This window comes from Orcinus orca, chromosome 9 (genome assembly GCF_937001465.1).
Source record: "Orcinus orca chromosome 9, mOrcOrc1.1, whole genome shotgun sequence".
NCBI lineage: Eukaryota > Metazoa > Chordata > Mammalia > Artiodactyla > Delphinidae > Orcinus > Orcinus orca.
This window is the reverse complement of record NC_064567.1, coordinates 5,156,583-5,172,695: the sequence shown is the minus strand read 5'-3', so window position 1 is coordinate 5,172,695 and position 16,113 is coordinate 5,156,583. Positions and strand designations below refer to the sequence as shown.

General features: G+C 45.2%; 1 protein-coding gene across 21 annotated transcripts in view; it reads right to left on the bottom strand.

The window, feature by feature from the left end:
* Positions 1 to 16,113, bottom strand: part of KMT2C (lysine methyltransferase 2C) — a 288,150-nt gene that overhangs the window by 8,384 nt on the left and 263,653 nt on the right. For 10 of the 21 annotated variants that reach the window (XM_033408301.2, XM_033408303.2, XM_033408304.2 and 7 more), the window contains 12 exons: positions 12,099 to 12,311; positions 11,241 to 11,405; positions 9,656 to 9,797; positions 9,373 to 9,520; positions 7,679 to 7,857; positions 7,459 to 7,595; positions 6,350 to 6,599; positions 5,032 to 5,171; positions 4,497 to 4,604; positions 2,027 to 3,146; positions 948 to 1,084; positions 12 to 154 (listed from right to left, as the gene is read on the bottom strand). In XM_033408301.2, the coding sequence (XP_033264192.2) occupies positions 12 to 154; positions 948 to 1,084; positions 2,027 to 3,146; positions 4,497 to 4,604; positions 5,032 to 5,171; positions 6,350 to 6,599; positions 7,459 to 7,595; positions 7,679 to 7,857; positions 9,373 to 9,520; positions 9,656 to 9,797; positions 11,241 to 11,405; positions 12,099 to 12,311 (2,882 nt within the window). Of the gene's footprint in view, positions 1 to 11; positions 155 to 947; positions 1,085 to 2,026; positions 3,147 to 4,496; positions 4,605 to 5,031; positions 5,172 to 6,349; positions 6,600 to 7,458; positions 7,596 to 7,678; positions 7,858 to 8,158; positions 8,206 to 9,372; positions 9,521 to 9,655; positions 9,798 to 11,240; positions 11,406 to 12,098; positions 12,312 to 16,113 lie in introns of those variants that run through there. The other 11 variants (XM_033408308.2, XM_033408309.2, XM_049715156.1 and 8 more) reach the window with 7 other exon arrangements.

Sequence of the window (16,113 nt, the reverse complement as noted above, 5' to 3'; positions counted from 1 at the left end):
AAACAAAATACCTTAACACAAACCTCTTGACGTGGGCACTCATTTTAGGTTCAGAACGGGCACAACCTGTGGGGTTGACGGCCAGGGGCAGCTCCATGAGAGGGTTCCGGCCGTATCGGAAGGTGTAGTTTTCACACGCCTCAACCCCAGGGAGCTGGAAAGAAGCAAAATAAACGAAAAATTAACTCACCTGATCAAGAGCACAGGCAATCTTGAGCCGGCCAAAGGATGGCCCAACTTGAATTCCATGAAAATAACTTGTCAACATTTTCAAAATGTTGGTAACAAGGGGCTCTTTCAAGCCACGTTGACAGCAGCAGCCTGTGCTCAGATCCTGACTGTGTGCGATGCGCTTACCACCCTCGGGGGCCTGGGAGCACAGCTGTAACTTCAGGTTAACTCCTAAAACCATTCGTGCTGAAGGTCTTTTCTAGAATACGCTTCTTGTGGACACTGTCCTCTGGAGACATGACAGATGCATGTCGTTTAGGCAGGGCTCCACCAAAGAAAGCAACTGGGTACAGTACTCAGTGGCTTTCGGGGTGTCCACTGCTTCTCTGAAGAAAACCCACCAGTGACTTTTTTCTTGAGAACAATACCTTATAATCATGCAGTTTTCCAAAAGCGCTGTGTGTAGACTCACTGGCACACGTGCTTGTAACAAGCAGGCATCAGACAGTAAGGGCTCGTGAAATCCAACTGCGCTCTGGTGACCAGCCCTGGGCCCCGGGCAGGAAAGTGGCCATTAACACTGGGTGGTAAGCTGCCTCACCAAGTGAGCACGGAGACGCCTACGACTCACCGATGCCTCGTTTTCTTTCAGAGCGACAGCAGTTCACCCCCGACAAAACCACTACCTTGAAGTGTTGTGAGAGTGACAGCCCCGTGTTAAGTAAGGTGCGTCGTGTGACAGGGGGTGGCTCTCCGGCCTCGGCCCCGGCACTCACTGATTCCGCGATCCGCGCCACCGCAGAGACGGTCAAGCCGAAGAGATCCTCCCCTTTTAAGTAGGCTGGGAAGAGCTGCAGCATTTCCGACTCTTTTCTCACACATGCCACAGGCTCCAAAATCTTATCCCAAACACCTATGTATGGACAAAAAGATATTTTTTTTAATGAGAAACTTGCTCTTAGCTAAATAGAGAGGAAAACAGGATACAGTATAAAAACAAGAACGAAATGACCAACCGCTCACGGAGACTCACCAGATCCAAGTTAAAGCCCGTGGGCAGTGATCTAACAAGCCTGGTATATTACCTGCTTATTGGATGGCAGTAGTTTTAAAGACTTTATGAAGTTTGGGGGAAAAGAATATGTTACATTAAGGAAATTAAACAGGAGAAGTGGAAAAGAAAGTTAAATATAACTGAAATTCATACAAGTAGTTAACTCACTTTCATGCTGGCCAAGCAGCATATTAGATTTTCAAATGATTAATCCAATTAAGTAGTATCTGTAGATATATCCTTTTCTCTCAGAGTTAAAATATGAAATTGGTATTTTCATTGGAATTATCTTTAGAGCATTTTCATACTTTTTAAAAAAAAAACTGCTAAACTTGAAAAAAAGCAGTTCTGCAGCACTAAAAATGACAATCTAGGCTTAACCCTAGAGGCCGAAATTAAGTCTCATTTCTGGCTCTAAATCTGTTTAATATCTGATGCTCCTGAGATAAGACAATATGGCTTTAAATACGGTTCCCACCTTCTAGGTGACATTAACAAGAGGGTCCCCAATGTAAGTGACAGGCAACCTTTATCTGCAAATCATTCTCCTATTTATTTTATAAACTCTGTTGGAATAATATATATTCTGATTTAGAGTAATTCTAGCAAGTGTTTAGAAAAAGACAGCAAGGTTTGACAATACAAAGAAGTTAAGACTTGCATTCGTAAATGAAGAATCCACACCTGCTGTGATAAAATATGAAAGAGACGTGAGGAAAACCATGGAAATACTGACATAAAACATTCATTAGCCTAACCCTGGAGTGACGGGCTTGGTGGAGCCTACAGACGGGGCCTCACCTTTGGGTGAGGTGTCACTTAAGACGAGATCTTCGTGGCCTTGCTCCACGATTCTGATGACGAACAGGGGGCGCCCGTCCTTCTCCTCGATGGAGCACAGGTAGCGACAGCGGCGGTTGGCGTAGCGCGTGCTCCAGTACAGCCGGCTGGCTTCGTAGCCCACGGGGAAGAGTGCTTTGGGAGAGTGGAACGCTTGCATCTGCTGTGGAAGCAGCTGGCCGATCGTGTGGAAGATGAGGCTGCCCACACGGAAGGTGTGGTCCCGCTCTCCCCGCTGCACGATGCTGGCGATCTGTCGTACCTCATCACGCTGCACGTAGACCCTCCTGAAGACGGCAAAGTAACTTAATTCCTGCTCGTGAATGCCCTTTGGTTTGTGCATGGGACAAAGCATAGTTTTATCTTTAAAAAACATGCATTGTGCTTTAATGGCGCAAGTAAAGTGATAAACGTTGGTGCATCGAAATCTGTGACACCCGCTGGTGGCCCCCATCTTATGGCAGAAGACACATTTCATCTGCAGGCCTCTCCTCAGGGCTAGCTCCACGTTTATTAAGGCACCAGCCTGGGTCTCGTACACCTCCGTGGACCACAGGGCACAATTCAAATGGACCCACAGGTCCAAGTCAAGGTTGAGCAGCCTCGCCGGTCCGTCTGTCAACCCATCACCTTCTTCGTGACAGAAGCAACACTTCCGATAGTCTTTGGGCACGGGATCGGGTTTCAGGGAAGTGCCCAGGTTCTTCAGGAATTCGTCAATTTCATCTTCACAGGGGGGTCTGAAGGTCCCCTTGGGGATCACGATGTGGACGCTCCACTTCTTCCACTTCATCCCCCTCCACTTTTTAGTGATCGGCCGACAGTCTTCAAACCCACCGTGGACAGCTCTTAGCCGAGGCTTTAGCTTGACCGTCACCTTCAGCTCATCTGGCTTTGCCTCCACTTTGGCTGCTTCAAAAGCAGGAGGGAAAGTGATGGGCGGTGACGCTGGGGGCGAAGCTTTTTCCTGGAGCTGCGGCAGACAGTGCACATCTAAAGTGGAGATGTTGTTACTGTACTGATGAAATGCTCTGGAAGGCGTCTCTTTTATAGGCGAGTGTGGCAATGAAGGAACGGATTCCTGCACAAAAAAAAGAAACACGAGAAAGAGTTAATTCCAAAGCCTCCAAGGCAATTCTTGCTACAACAAGAAGCCAAGCAGCAGGGTTCCATCAGCAGGGTGTTTGGCTCTGGGTCTGTAAGTAAGAGGACTGGCACACGGCGGAGGTCAGTGCTGCGTGCCCGTGGTGCTCGCGTCTCGACAGAGAGAGAGTGTGTTCTCTGCAAAGCCCTAACTCTGGAGGGTATTCTGCTCTTAAAACTTTTCATGTCACGGAGCTAATTTAATTTACAAGACGGAACAGCTTCTTGTTAAACCAAATAAGAACTCCGGATCATAATTTTCTATGAGCTCGTCCCACCCACTGAAATTCCTGTTTGTTAATCTTAGGCTTAACTAATTGGCGTAAGTGTGAAAGATGGGGAAGAAGTCCCCTGTCAACAAACAAATCATATTTAACTTTTCTCAGAGGTTGCCCGGTTCTCATCCAACTGCTGAAAGGGCTGAGCTGAGACAGAAGTTCCATTAGTTTCTTTTAAGATACAAAGTGTCATCATAAGCAAATCAACAGCGAACCCACCTTCTCATGCACCCCACCCTACACAGCTCTGAAAAAAGACGCGCCTCACAGGAAATCCAGAAGCAGGCAGACACTGCACACGGACTCACGAGATTATGTGGTGGGAAAAAAAATTCCTTCTCTCATCTAGGCTGATATATTTCAAAGTATAAATTTATTTGGCAAGTAGCTTGAATTTTATTACACTGGGCGCTACTGCCTTTTTTAAAAAATGAGAATCTCCAGAACATTCTTCTGAGAAAGACGCAAGAGCAATGATGTGGAGGGAGGAGAGACTATCACAGCATGGGAAAAACTTCCTTCAGCGCAAACGGTTAAAAACGTATCGTCCACATCAGCTACACACCCAAAGATACACTTAAATCACACAAAAAACAAACAGACCTTTTCCAACCTGGTACAAGACAGATACTTTCGCCCCAAAATACATGAATAGACCTGAATTGTGGTTGTGAACAGGTTTTCCCACTGGGACAAGATCACTAAAGCAATACTTTATAGTTGTGATTAAATTAAGGTATTTGTAATTAAATAAGTAAAATTACAGATTTTAATAGTAGTGTTTTATTCACTTCTGACCTGTTAAGACATAGTTCAAATCTGCCCACTCTTGCTGAATAAGGTCAAGTTACTTAGTTTGCAGTAACGGCCTGGACCAAGCACTCCTTCCCAACCCGGGGAGCATCTGCTCGGACTCCCCGGGGGGAGCTCTGGGTGGGGGAAGCGGACACACCCCCAAAACACAGGCGCCACTCAACGCAGACTGCTGACTGAAACTGTCCCCATCTTACCTTGCTTTCTGAGGTTTTTGCTTGTGCAGCTGATGAATAGAGAATAAAGCAGTTGTTACTACAGAAGACAATGTCCTTCTCCGCTCTGCTGGAGCTGTCTCGGGAGCCCTGAAAAGCAAAGAGAAAGGTGTGGGGAGCTCGACAAGTCGGGATCTAATAAGAACAAGATCTGCACGGGGCTGGGTCTGTTCTGTTCAAAGTGAAAGCAGCAATCCTAAAAGCAGTAAAAAGGTAACTACGAGCCAGTATTTAGCATATAATAATTCAGCCACAGAGAAACTACATTTGCAGAAATAAACTTTACTTTCCATATTTCACCGTTTAAAAATAACGCGGCTCTCATCGGACCCCCGAACAGGCTGCTGTAGCTACTTGGTTTTAAGCTCAAGCACATGAAACATATGCCGATGGCGACCGCTGGGGGAGGCGTCTGTGGAGCCCCAGAAGCGACTCCTCCTGATGCGGGAGCAGGCGCTGCCCAGGCACGGCGGGGGCGGGCGGGGACCCGGGGGTCAGGGGAGGGACGTGCGAGTACCTTGCTCACAAAGGCCGGGTCTCTGGCCGGCTTCCTCACGCCGTGGCCCAGAACGACGACATGACAGTGGCAGCACCACTGTGGCCTGAGAGCCGCACTTTCTGTGACACCGTGACTAGTGCCCGCGCACCCAGAAAGGCCTAGAGACAAAAGGCGTTCATTAGCGACAAAGCCGACCACTAACAACAGGGGTCCGGGGTGCAAAGCTGTATGCACCGACTGACTGCAATACGGCTCATTTAATTTACCACACGTTAGTCTTTAGTAATTGATAAAAATCTTATTTTCTAAGCAGTGGTTACGGGGCATCTATGACGTGCATGACACTGGGGTACAAAGAAAGGAAGCTATCTTCACACGGCTGGGACAACACATTGGGCTGTGAGAAGTGCAGAGGGAAACTGGGACGCATGGAGGGTCGTCTCCAGTCTCAGTGCAGAGTGAGTAGGGGGAGAGAGAATACTTTTGCTCCAGGGTGAAGAGGGTACGAAATCTCTTATGAAAGATGAAGAGGTATGTGAACGAGAGTCTTCAATGAGCGTGATTTGGAAAGTTGAAGAGGGATGAAGAAGTTCCGGGGCCAAAATAAAAATGCGAGCAAGGACGCAGACTGGAAAGCGTGTGGCGATCTCAGAGCACATCGCTCGCGTGGCCATGAAGGCAGAAGGGAGAAGCAGGGAGAAAGCAAGGGTGACAGAGCAGCCAGAGGCTGAGTGTTCAAACCCAACATGAGCAACTGTCAGCGTGGCTCAAGGGCGAGACGTGGGGAGAGGCTGGGCTCTAAGAGCAGGTGAGGACGGAAACAAGACGGCCAAGAAACTGGGGAGCGAAGAGGCGGGGAGAGCGGGGTGAGGGGGAGGCCAGACGGGAAGATGGGGAGGGAAGGGATGCCACACAGGTGCGAGGAACGGGCCCACCTTTCAGTGATGGGGAAGGTGTGAGCGCACCTACAGAAGAGAGGGGCCCCGGAGATGCCGCAGAAGGAAAGGGACCAGGAACACGGGCAGAGATGGCGGCCTCGTCTGCACAGTGTGACACAGCGCTAAGTGGGAGGGGAGGCTCAGGCCGCAGGAGAGCAAACGCGGCTCAAGGGTAAGCAGAGCGCTGACAAGAGGGTGTGACGTAGGCCCCAGGCACTAAAGGTCCAGTCACGCCTCAGAAGACAGCACCCGGGTGGGGGGGTGGCTAAGTCACCAAGGACTGCGTGCCAACACGTGACCTGTTACTCCCCTAAAATCAAAGCGAGATCTTAAAGAGAAGCGGCGTAACTTTTGAATCAAGAACGAATCTGGGGTCAACAAACTGTAAACCAGCTCACCATTGCTTGCTGGAGGGAAGGGCACAGTAGGCTGCTTCAGGTGGTAAGAGCTGGCTAGTCTGGGAGGGTTTGCAGATCCTGGTGGAGGCCCACGAAGAAATAAACGCTGTCGATACTCCAAACCTGGGTTTACTCTGTGGCTACTGACCAAACCCACGGATGGAACATCTGGAGCATTACTAACCTCGTAGCTGTTAGGGATCCGAACGTGGAGGAGGTCGGAGAACGCAGCCACAACACTGCTAATGTTCTAAAACAAAACGGCAAATGCTGCATTACCCGCCCAGAGGCCACAGAGAACCACTGAAGAACAACTCACGTCAGGATAAGTGCTATCCGCACGGTGCACACGCCTCAAGCAAATCCAACCATTTTTATTTAGACTTAAGATCCTCGGGGGGTAAGAAGGGTTTTGATGGGCCAATAGCCAAACAAAGCTTCCATATACAGAAATCCTCATACAGGGATTCCAATTAATGTTCAATATTTGAGAGAACGTTAAACTATCTTAGACATTTTAATTCAAGGAATGAGTTAAACCTTGTCATGGTTTTTACAGCTGGTCAGAAGCTTCCTTTAAGTGGACCCCCCCCAGCTCTGGGCAGAAGTCTGACACAGTCCACGAGAACACACCACTGCTATGTTCTGCTGATGACCAAAACGCCCTGTCAACAGGCTATGAGTCTGGTTGCCAACGAAACATCATCAAGAATTAAGAGTTTGAAAAAACCCTCAGCCGTGTACTAGTGTTTGATATGAGCAGCTGCTTCCTGAACATAGTGCTTCTGGAAAACTTTCTCTGTTGACAAAGCTCTTCACTGCTTAATTTTCTACGTGTAAATAGTTATCAACTCTCTGAAGAGTTCTTACCATTATACATTCTTTAGTAAAACAATGAGATCTGACTTCAATTTGCCCTTTCTGTCTTGACTGAGGCCAATTTCCAGTACTCACAGCAGCGCAGACGTCTGAAGGGACTGCTAAGTCAAGCCCTAATAGCCCTAACCTTTATCCGCGATGACCCAGCTGTACGTGTCACTGTGAGCCACCTGACACTCCTTTAGGAACGGGTAATATTCTAGAACGTCCAACAGCCAGTCCATCTTTACCTCAGCAGCTGTAGGATGCAGAGTGATTGCCACAGATATGAGACCCGATCGGGGACCATTTGGGGATGCACCAAAAGGTGACGTGAAAAACAAAGTGCCCGGCTCAGTTTTGATGTCATTCCTTCTAGATTCCAGCCCTTAAAAAAGGAAGGATGAGTTGAGTGTTAACAGCTTTTCTAAACATTCCTATCAGCACCCCCCACTGCACTGCGCCCCCTACCTTTCCCGGTGCCGCTCGGGAGGATCGGAATGATGGGGGATGGCACGGGCTCCGGAGGCTCCTCTTTGACCAGGGACAGGTCTGGGTATCTGCTCACTTCCATGCCGACCACACTCTCAGGAGAGGACGAGGGCACAACACTGTCAGGCGTGTCCCGGTCACCCCCATGGTCCTGTGTCCTGGGAGCAGAATAAATACACATCAGCAGGCGCAAGGCCGCCGCTGGGGGCTTCCCGCACCAGCCCAGCCCTGTCTACGTGTGTGACCTTTGGACAGTGACAATAACCTGAGAAGCCAAAGATTCAGTTCAGGGCCAAACAGGAAATCTCTTGGGAAAAAAAATAAGAAATATGTTTAACTATAAAGTAATTTAAATGGTATGTTTCCTTCTGACTAAAGCTTTAGCATCCAAGTTTAAAGACCTGCCAAAGGAGGAAGACGTTCAGATTATAACACAGCATAGAAAGAATGGATACTCACACCTTTGCAAAGCTCCAGATCACTGAGACTAGGGAACACTCCTGTGGCTGAAAAAGGAAAGAGCAGTCCACCACACACCCAGGCACGCGTGCACAGACTCTCCTGTGGCTGCTGTTTACTTACAGCGGCAAGACGGAAAAAAACTGGCCATTATGGCTTCACAGGCCTTCATTTTTATTAACTGACAAAGTGAAGTGAAAAAAGGAAGAGACTGGTCTAGTCCAAGAAGCTAAAGGTTACAAAGGCAAATGGGGCTGTAGGGCGAGTGTGGTCTTGAGCTAAACGTTGCACGGCAGCTCGAGAACCTGGGGTCTCACACCCCCCCACCCCAGAGGAGACGCCGTCAGGCTGAAGGAAGGCTGTGAGAAGCAGCATTAACAGGAGACCCGAGAGAGGCTTCCAAGGGGTCCCTGTGAGACCCCGGAGCGGGCGGCCCCGACACGCACACCCGGGAGGCCGCCTCCCGCAGCTGCCCCCGAGTGACAACTCCGGCACGAATCTAGCGGTAAGGTCCAGGAGAAACAAAGAGCTGGGTTCTAACTTTGGACAAGTCACTTCCCCGTGGTCCGCCGTCTTCTCATTTATACAGTAAAGGGTCTTAGTCCAATGGTGTCTTATCAAAGAGAGGGTGGTTAGCAGATTTTCCAAGAAGAGAGAATAATTTGATGAGCTATATATATAAGAACCTCCCCTGGATCTAACTGGCTGGGTTGTGACTATCTACTAGGAGAAGCTGATTTTCCCTCATCAGAATCCTGGGGCTAAAGAACTCACACAAAGGAGTTACAAACTGTGGACAGGACAGCCCTTAAATTCTCTTCCACAAAAGCATGCTCTGCTCTGTGACTGCTGCTCTTTTATCCTGACATCTGCAAACATCAATAAACCCAGTAAATCACATTAACAGCTTATAAAGGGCAATGATCTTTGAAATATTTTGCATGGAGAGTCCCAATGCCTTAATGTCTATTGGATTATTATTACTTGTTGAACCTCCTATATCATATGAGATTTCTCAAGTGCACAAGTGAATTCTTTTTAATAGTAAGAATGTTTTATAAACTTTAAATTCTGAAGAAAATTATTCACCAAATTTCACCTTTTAAGTGTTTTTACATGCTTTTCCTACAGACATTATGCTATATACAAACACATAATACGTTTTTAAATAAATGAAATAACTAAAGAAATACTTGAGAAAAAGGAACTTCCACCTTAATTCCTCCTGATTATTATGAGGCGGTGTTGGGAGTGAAGCAGGAACGTCCACTGTCTTTGGGCCTTGAGCAATCGCTCTGGCCAACAAGTCATCGTGTGGTCTGAACGGCAGGTGAAACGGTTTAGGTCCTAGGCTTTTGGTAACTGGAAGAGCAAAAACACAAAACCGTCAATCAGTCAAAACTGGTAATGGGTAAACTTTACAATCCGACTGCCATTTCACCACGCACAGCCGGCAAACTCCTCAAAGGTACAAGACTTGGAAGCTTGGCATCCTACCTTCATGGCTCACTAATACTCCAGCTTTTCCAGCAAGTTCTTCAGTTGTTGCAAAACCATTTGCCATCTTCGGACAAGCCATAGGAGGTGGTGTAGGAGGAAGAGAGGCAGGGGGTGTTGGAGGATTACTTAAATTATTCTGCTGCAGGAGACCAAAAAATTTTAAATTATATGCTACTGAGCAAATATGCCACGACCTTGCTAAAACTTAGTTCTGTGGATTTTCAGCACAGGGAGGCAAGGTACAGAAATGTAATCAGAGGCACCTTCATTCCTAAAATGCACACCAAGAAGAAAAAGAAACGCACAGGCCAGGAGGCATTTCAGTGGAACAAATACCCATCATCCTCTGCACATACCACCCACTGGCTCACTTTCCCCAGCTTGAGTACTTAGCTTTGAAATTAAGAAGCAAATTTATACTGTGCCTGATTTGATTCTATACAACTCTTTTCAAGTTTCACTGTTAAAGCCAGTGAAGGACAGCTTTAAAATTCGACCAATAAATTGTAGAGAGTTCTCAAAAAACTCCTTTATTAAATTAAGATATGCCCCAGTTCTATCAAAAACTTGAGAATTTAAGACCCTAATCCATAACTGCAGCTTGTATCTTAGACATTAGAATCTGGATTGTCTAAAGTCTCAAAAAGAAGCAAAAGGAGTAGCAATAACGACTAAATGGACTGAACCTTAACAAATGTAGTTCCCCCCAAACATTTCTCCCTGCTTAACATCTGTCACCAATTTGTCATTGATTCATTGACTAGTCTCTCAGGGACTGTTGGAATCTACCAATAATTCCATGCAAATCAAGTGCAAGGTAAAATTACAAATCTTGCAAAGATCTAGGATTTCTGAAGATGATGAAGTTGCGTGGAGAACAGCTTGCATCAGAAGAGAAGGCATTTACAAGACTTGGGAGAGGTTCTAACTGAAGAGAAAAGCCAACAACGATAATAAATGGAATGTCACAAGAGAATGATTTTAATACTAAAGAAGAGAAGCCCTCAGAAAAAATGATGATACTCTCAAATATTTTTGCAAAAAAGATCACTTAACACAAGTCAGATGTGAAGTAAAGAGTATCTAATGAGCCTATCATAAAACTTTGTTAAAAAAATATTACCAAAAGATAAACTTGGTTCAGTTTGATATTATTTTTGTAGCCTAAGAACTAATGCACAGGTGCAATTAGTACCTAAATTATTAGACAAAATAAGTTTTTAGGTTTTTTCATTGTATTTTTCAGGGTAAATTCCTAACTACATTTTTTACTCTATTTACTCTGAATTTGGAGTCATCTTAAGAGTTAATAAAGATTATAGGAAAATACGTATTTACCTACCGCAGAAATATACAATGGATGTTTTTCACAATTTGTATTCTGACCTATACAAACATTTCAAATGTTCATATTGGAAACACTTTACCTGGTAAAATTTTAACCTTTTAGTTGAACTAGAGTGTAAATGGAACTTGGAAGATTAGATAGATGTAAACTAGATGGAAAAACAAGACAAGCTCTACCAATTCTGATATGGCATCCAAAGAGGAAGCAAGGTAACACCTTGGCAAAGAAACATACCTTGTAGATCAACTGAGAATAGTAATCCGAAACCCCTTCAAGGGTAGCACTGCCAAAAGTTCCTAGAAGTCGATTCCCACTATTAAACTGGCCACTGCCGTAAGGAAGAAAGTGGGCAAAGTTCACTCCAATGACTGGTTCCATTAGAGGGAGCAGAGAGAGCTGCTATTGAAAAACACATTTAAGAGTAATGTACACGATAAACAAAACAAGTGTCTCTCAATTTTTCTAAGACCCAAGGCAACTTAGTCAAATAAGGCTTGAGAAAAATAAGACTTAAAAAATTCAAGTATCAAAATGCTGGAATAAGTGAGAGAGACTACAGAATCTTTGAGATATACTTAAAAATGAGCCTTATTCTCAACTGTCTTAAAGGGATGCTGCCAGGCTTCTAACAAGAAAAACACCTTCCTTATCTTCGCTCAGCAAGAATCAGGGCTGAACTGAGGCTAGGTGCCCCCAACGGCACTCTTCAGCAGCTGTCTCCCACCTTCTGTAACAGCCACAAAGGTGTAAGAATGCACTCTACTAGGGGGAGAGACCAACGCCTGTGTTTCTTTGCATCCGGAGTCACAAGTAACGTGGACGGAATTTTTCTTGGTGCTGAGGCTGCTCCCTTTGAATATAAGTAAATCTTGACCAGCGCCAACCAATCCATCTATTTTACTAAAATTTTGGGGTGCCAGTAGGATAAGGTGCAAGTTTGCTCGCACATAGGAAACCTATTAGGTTGCTTGTTGAGATGTCTTTTACCCCTTAACTCTCTACTTTTGGGAAAATTTCACTTTAACAGGGTTGAAAAAGCTTCTGATGTCTCACTTCCTTGAATTTTTAAAGGGGCTGCTCCAAAAGACTCACCTGCTTCAGGTGGGTAAAGGTGTCGGTGGTAGAGAACATCGCTTGTTTCTCCTCTTCTTCCTTTTTCCTTTTCTTCGACCGAGGTGCTGCCTTCTCTCCGGTCCTCTGAGTCCTTTTGCTTCGCTGTTTCTTGGTTTCACTTCCTCCATCTGTTTTTGGCAACTGGCTGTTGCCACATCCAAAACCACCTTGCACTTGAGCCCCCAAAGTTTGCTAATGTAATTGGAAAGGTTAAGAAATAAGTGAACTATCCACACGCTTGAATTCCAGCTCCTGCTCGTCCAGTCCCATCCTAAGACACAATGTTCCTAGCATGGGCGCCCGAAGTGACGGAGGGAAAATGGGTGGCACCAGATGGCCTGTTTTCTGAAAACAGCATCTCAAGTATGGAAATCAGTAAGCTGCAAAGCTTGAGGAGAGAGCAGAACTCTTAAGTGTGGCTCTTCTCCCTTTCAGAGGAAGCATTACTCCTCAGGCCTGCCCATACTTGTGCCAGTGACAGCCCGGAGCTCCTTATTCCTGCCCACTGGCAACTGTGGAGGAAGGGGTGCTCTTAGCTAGATGGCTGTGGTGGTCTCTGCATGGTGGTCTTGGGGCCTTATTTGGGCTCCCCTTAGGAATGGGTGAAATACAAGGTATGCGGGCACCATTGCTAAGCTCCAGAAAAGTTTCACAGCCTATGCATCTCAGTTGAGAGGAACAGCTAGCCTCAGAGATCACTAAAAACAAACAACATTGTTCATTCAAATTAGTTCATGGTCATACATCTGACTGAATAATAACTGCTACATACTTAAAGTCAATGAAAGAAGACCTATATGATAGCAAATAAGCCTATTCTTTGCTTTTGTCTCTATGGCTAAGAACAAACCAGTCCTTAAAGAGGTTTTTAAGGGTAGTACTATCAATACTTAAAAATATGGGACTATTTTTAGGGGCCATTATTTCTAAACTTGACAGCTATACTTTGCTATAGGCAACCATAGTTGCTAAACTTATTTTAATGTGCTCTGCATTGACTCTTTGAGGGTTTGCAGATCATAGTTTCCATTTATATATATCCTAAATGACTTAGAGCATGGATGGCAAAACTGTTCTGTAAAAGGCCAAAGAGTAAATACAGCTACCCAATTCTCTGCCCTGGTACAGCAAAATCAACCACAGACAATTCATAATAAACTAATGAGCTAGGCTATGGTCTAATAAGATGTTTTAAATTCATGGACACTGAACCCTGAATTTCATATAATTTTCACATGTTGTGAAACACTACTCTGTTTCAGATTTTCTTCAACCATTAAAAAGTGTAGAAACCATTCCTGGCTCATACAAAAAAGAGGGGATATGGAAGCAGGAACACAGTGCCCATCCCAGGGCTAGATCGATGGTTCTCAAAGGGTGGTCCCCAGAGCGGCAGAACGAGCACCACCTAGGATGGTTAGAAATGCACATTCTCTGGTCCCACCCCAGACCTACTGAATCCAAACCTTTAACAAGCCCTCCAGGTGATTCTGACACATTAAAGTTCAGAGAACCCTGGCCTAGAGCTGTGCCTCTCATGTCCATATGAATGCGAATCACCTGCGATCTTGTTAAAAAGCACCTTCTGACTGGTACACCTGTGCTGGGGGCACAATATCCTGCTTCCTGAAAAGCTCCCAGGTAAGGCCGATGCCGCCAGTCCTCAAGGACTGCAGTGTGAGTAGCACAGAGCAAGGCCCAAGCACTTCTTACCAGCTTATAAGAGAAGAACAGTGCAACCGCTTATTAGGTGTGCAGCAGGGTCAGGCACTGTAAGTGCTGAACAGACTTCTCCAATCCTCACAACTTCCCTAAAAAGCAGCTATTACTACAGTTCAAAGAATACTTTCAATTACAGAAGAACACAAAAGATTAAAAATCATCCAAAAGTTTGCCCGAGACAGGAATAGTTCACATTTTAATGTATTTGTTTTCGATCTTTTATCTATGCCTACATGTATTTTGCTAAACACACAATGAATCACACTCAGTATTCTTTTATTCTGGTGGTTGCCTTTTAAACTTGACGTGGTTTGTTCCCCGTGACATTAAACTTTCATACGTAACAAATTTTAATGGCTGCAAAAAATCTGTATATTCAGATATATACAGAAACAATAATCCAATCAATAACTACACTAGTGGATTTAGGTTGTTTTCTCTCATTTTTATCTATTAGTAAAGATAAAGTCATTCATTAGCTATTCATGTGGTCACACCTTTGCACATATTAGAATTTTACGTTCCTCTTGCCAGATTCCTAGATGTCACTGGTAGTCATGGGTATGCACCACCTTTTATTAATATCACAAGCACAAGGTGTACCCTAATTCCTTTAATCCCTGTGGCAACCCAGTAACAGGGAGCATTATTAATCCTGTTTTACAGATGAGGAAACTGAGGCTCAGAAAGCCTGCCCTGCCCAGGCTGCACGCTGGAAAGAGACGGAACGTGGATTTGACGCAAGCTGAGCGATGCGAGCTCTCAAAGCCTCCCAAGGCTTTACCCCTACACTACAACTAATGCCAGCTTATGTGTGAGAAAACACATGTCCTCAGCACGGAGGACAAACTGGGCCTGTCCAGCCACTGCCACAACAATTCTGCCTTAAGTGTGACTAGAAAGTAAATGAATTTCATCATTTGTAAAACGGGAATAATAATTGTGCCTGCCGTACCTCAGGGCAAGCGCTGAGCACAGCGTAACCCCTAGAATGTGGTTAAGAAGGCATCACCCCTAGTAATCCAGGGCCTCCGCCCCTTGCTGCCCTCCCAGATGGATATGAGAACATGTGACATAGTCCAAACATTTATACATATACTAATTGATCTCATCCCTTTTTCTATCATAACACCCAATATAAATATTTTTTTATATATAATCACTAGTATTAGGACCTAACTTCACTCCACCGAGTACCAACTATGAGGTATTGAGATAGAAAAGGCATAGAGACAGAAAGGTGCTCAGGACGCCGTCTACACCCTTCAAGGAGCCGTCTATGCTCAGTGGTACTAGAGAAACTGCTGTGTAAGCACACGGGCATCCACTTATTTGAGACTGGCTGAGCTGAGTAAGGTATCTGGGGAAGACGATTCCAGAACTGAGTCTTAAAAGATACAGATATTGGCCAGATATAAAAAAAAAACAAAAAAGGGCAGAAACAGCAGCATATGGCCATATATGGAAGGGTAAAATCAGAAAGACACTCAGGGACTGCAAGTAGCCTGGTATTCCTAGGGGCAGAGGATGCAACGGACAAAGTAGCTAGAGATCAGGCCTATTTGCTGATGACAAATATGACTGAAAAAGTTACCACCACCAAAATTTACAAAAATTACATGACTCTATGGGGTTACCACTCAACCTCTACCGAATCAGACAAATAAGAGAAAACAAAGAGTAAACCAATACTTGCTAAACAAATGGCTTCACTAACAATCTTAAAACTGCAAATTTGGACAACTAAATATAGCACTCCACCTCATTCAATTAAAAAAATGAAAAATTTAAAATCTAATTTGAGAAGCACTATAGGGAAAGCTTTATGAACACAATAGCCAAGGTAGTGTAGCATTTGAAAGATAAAACAAGTTAACCAATTCCTACAACCTAGAAAACTTCAGTTTGGGAAATATGTCAAGGAAGTTCACTGAAATGCAGGGGATCGAATCTTGTAAAGGTATATTTACAACAAAGTTCTTCATCAAATGAAAAAACAAAAGCAAATCCAATGTTCTATAACTTAAAAAGGGGACTTCCCTGGTGGCACAGTGGTTGAGAATCCGCCTGCCAATGCAGGGGACACGGGTTCGATCCCTGGTCCTAGAAGATCCCACGTGCTGCAGAGCAACTAAGCCCGCGCGCCACAACTACTGAGCCCGCATGCCACAACTACTGAAGCCTGTGCGCCTAGAGCCCGTGCTCCGCAACAGGAGAGGCCCGCGCACTGCAACGAAGAGTGGCCCCCGCTCGCTGCAACTAGAGAAAGCCT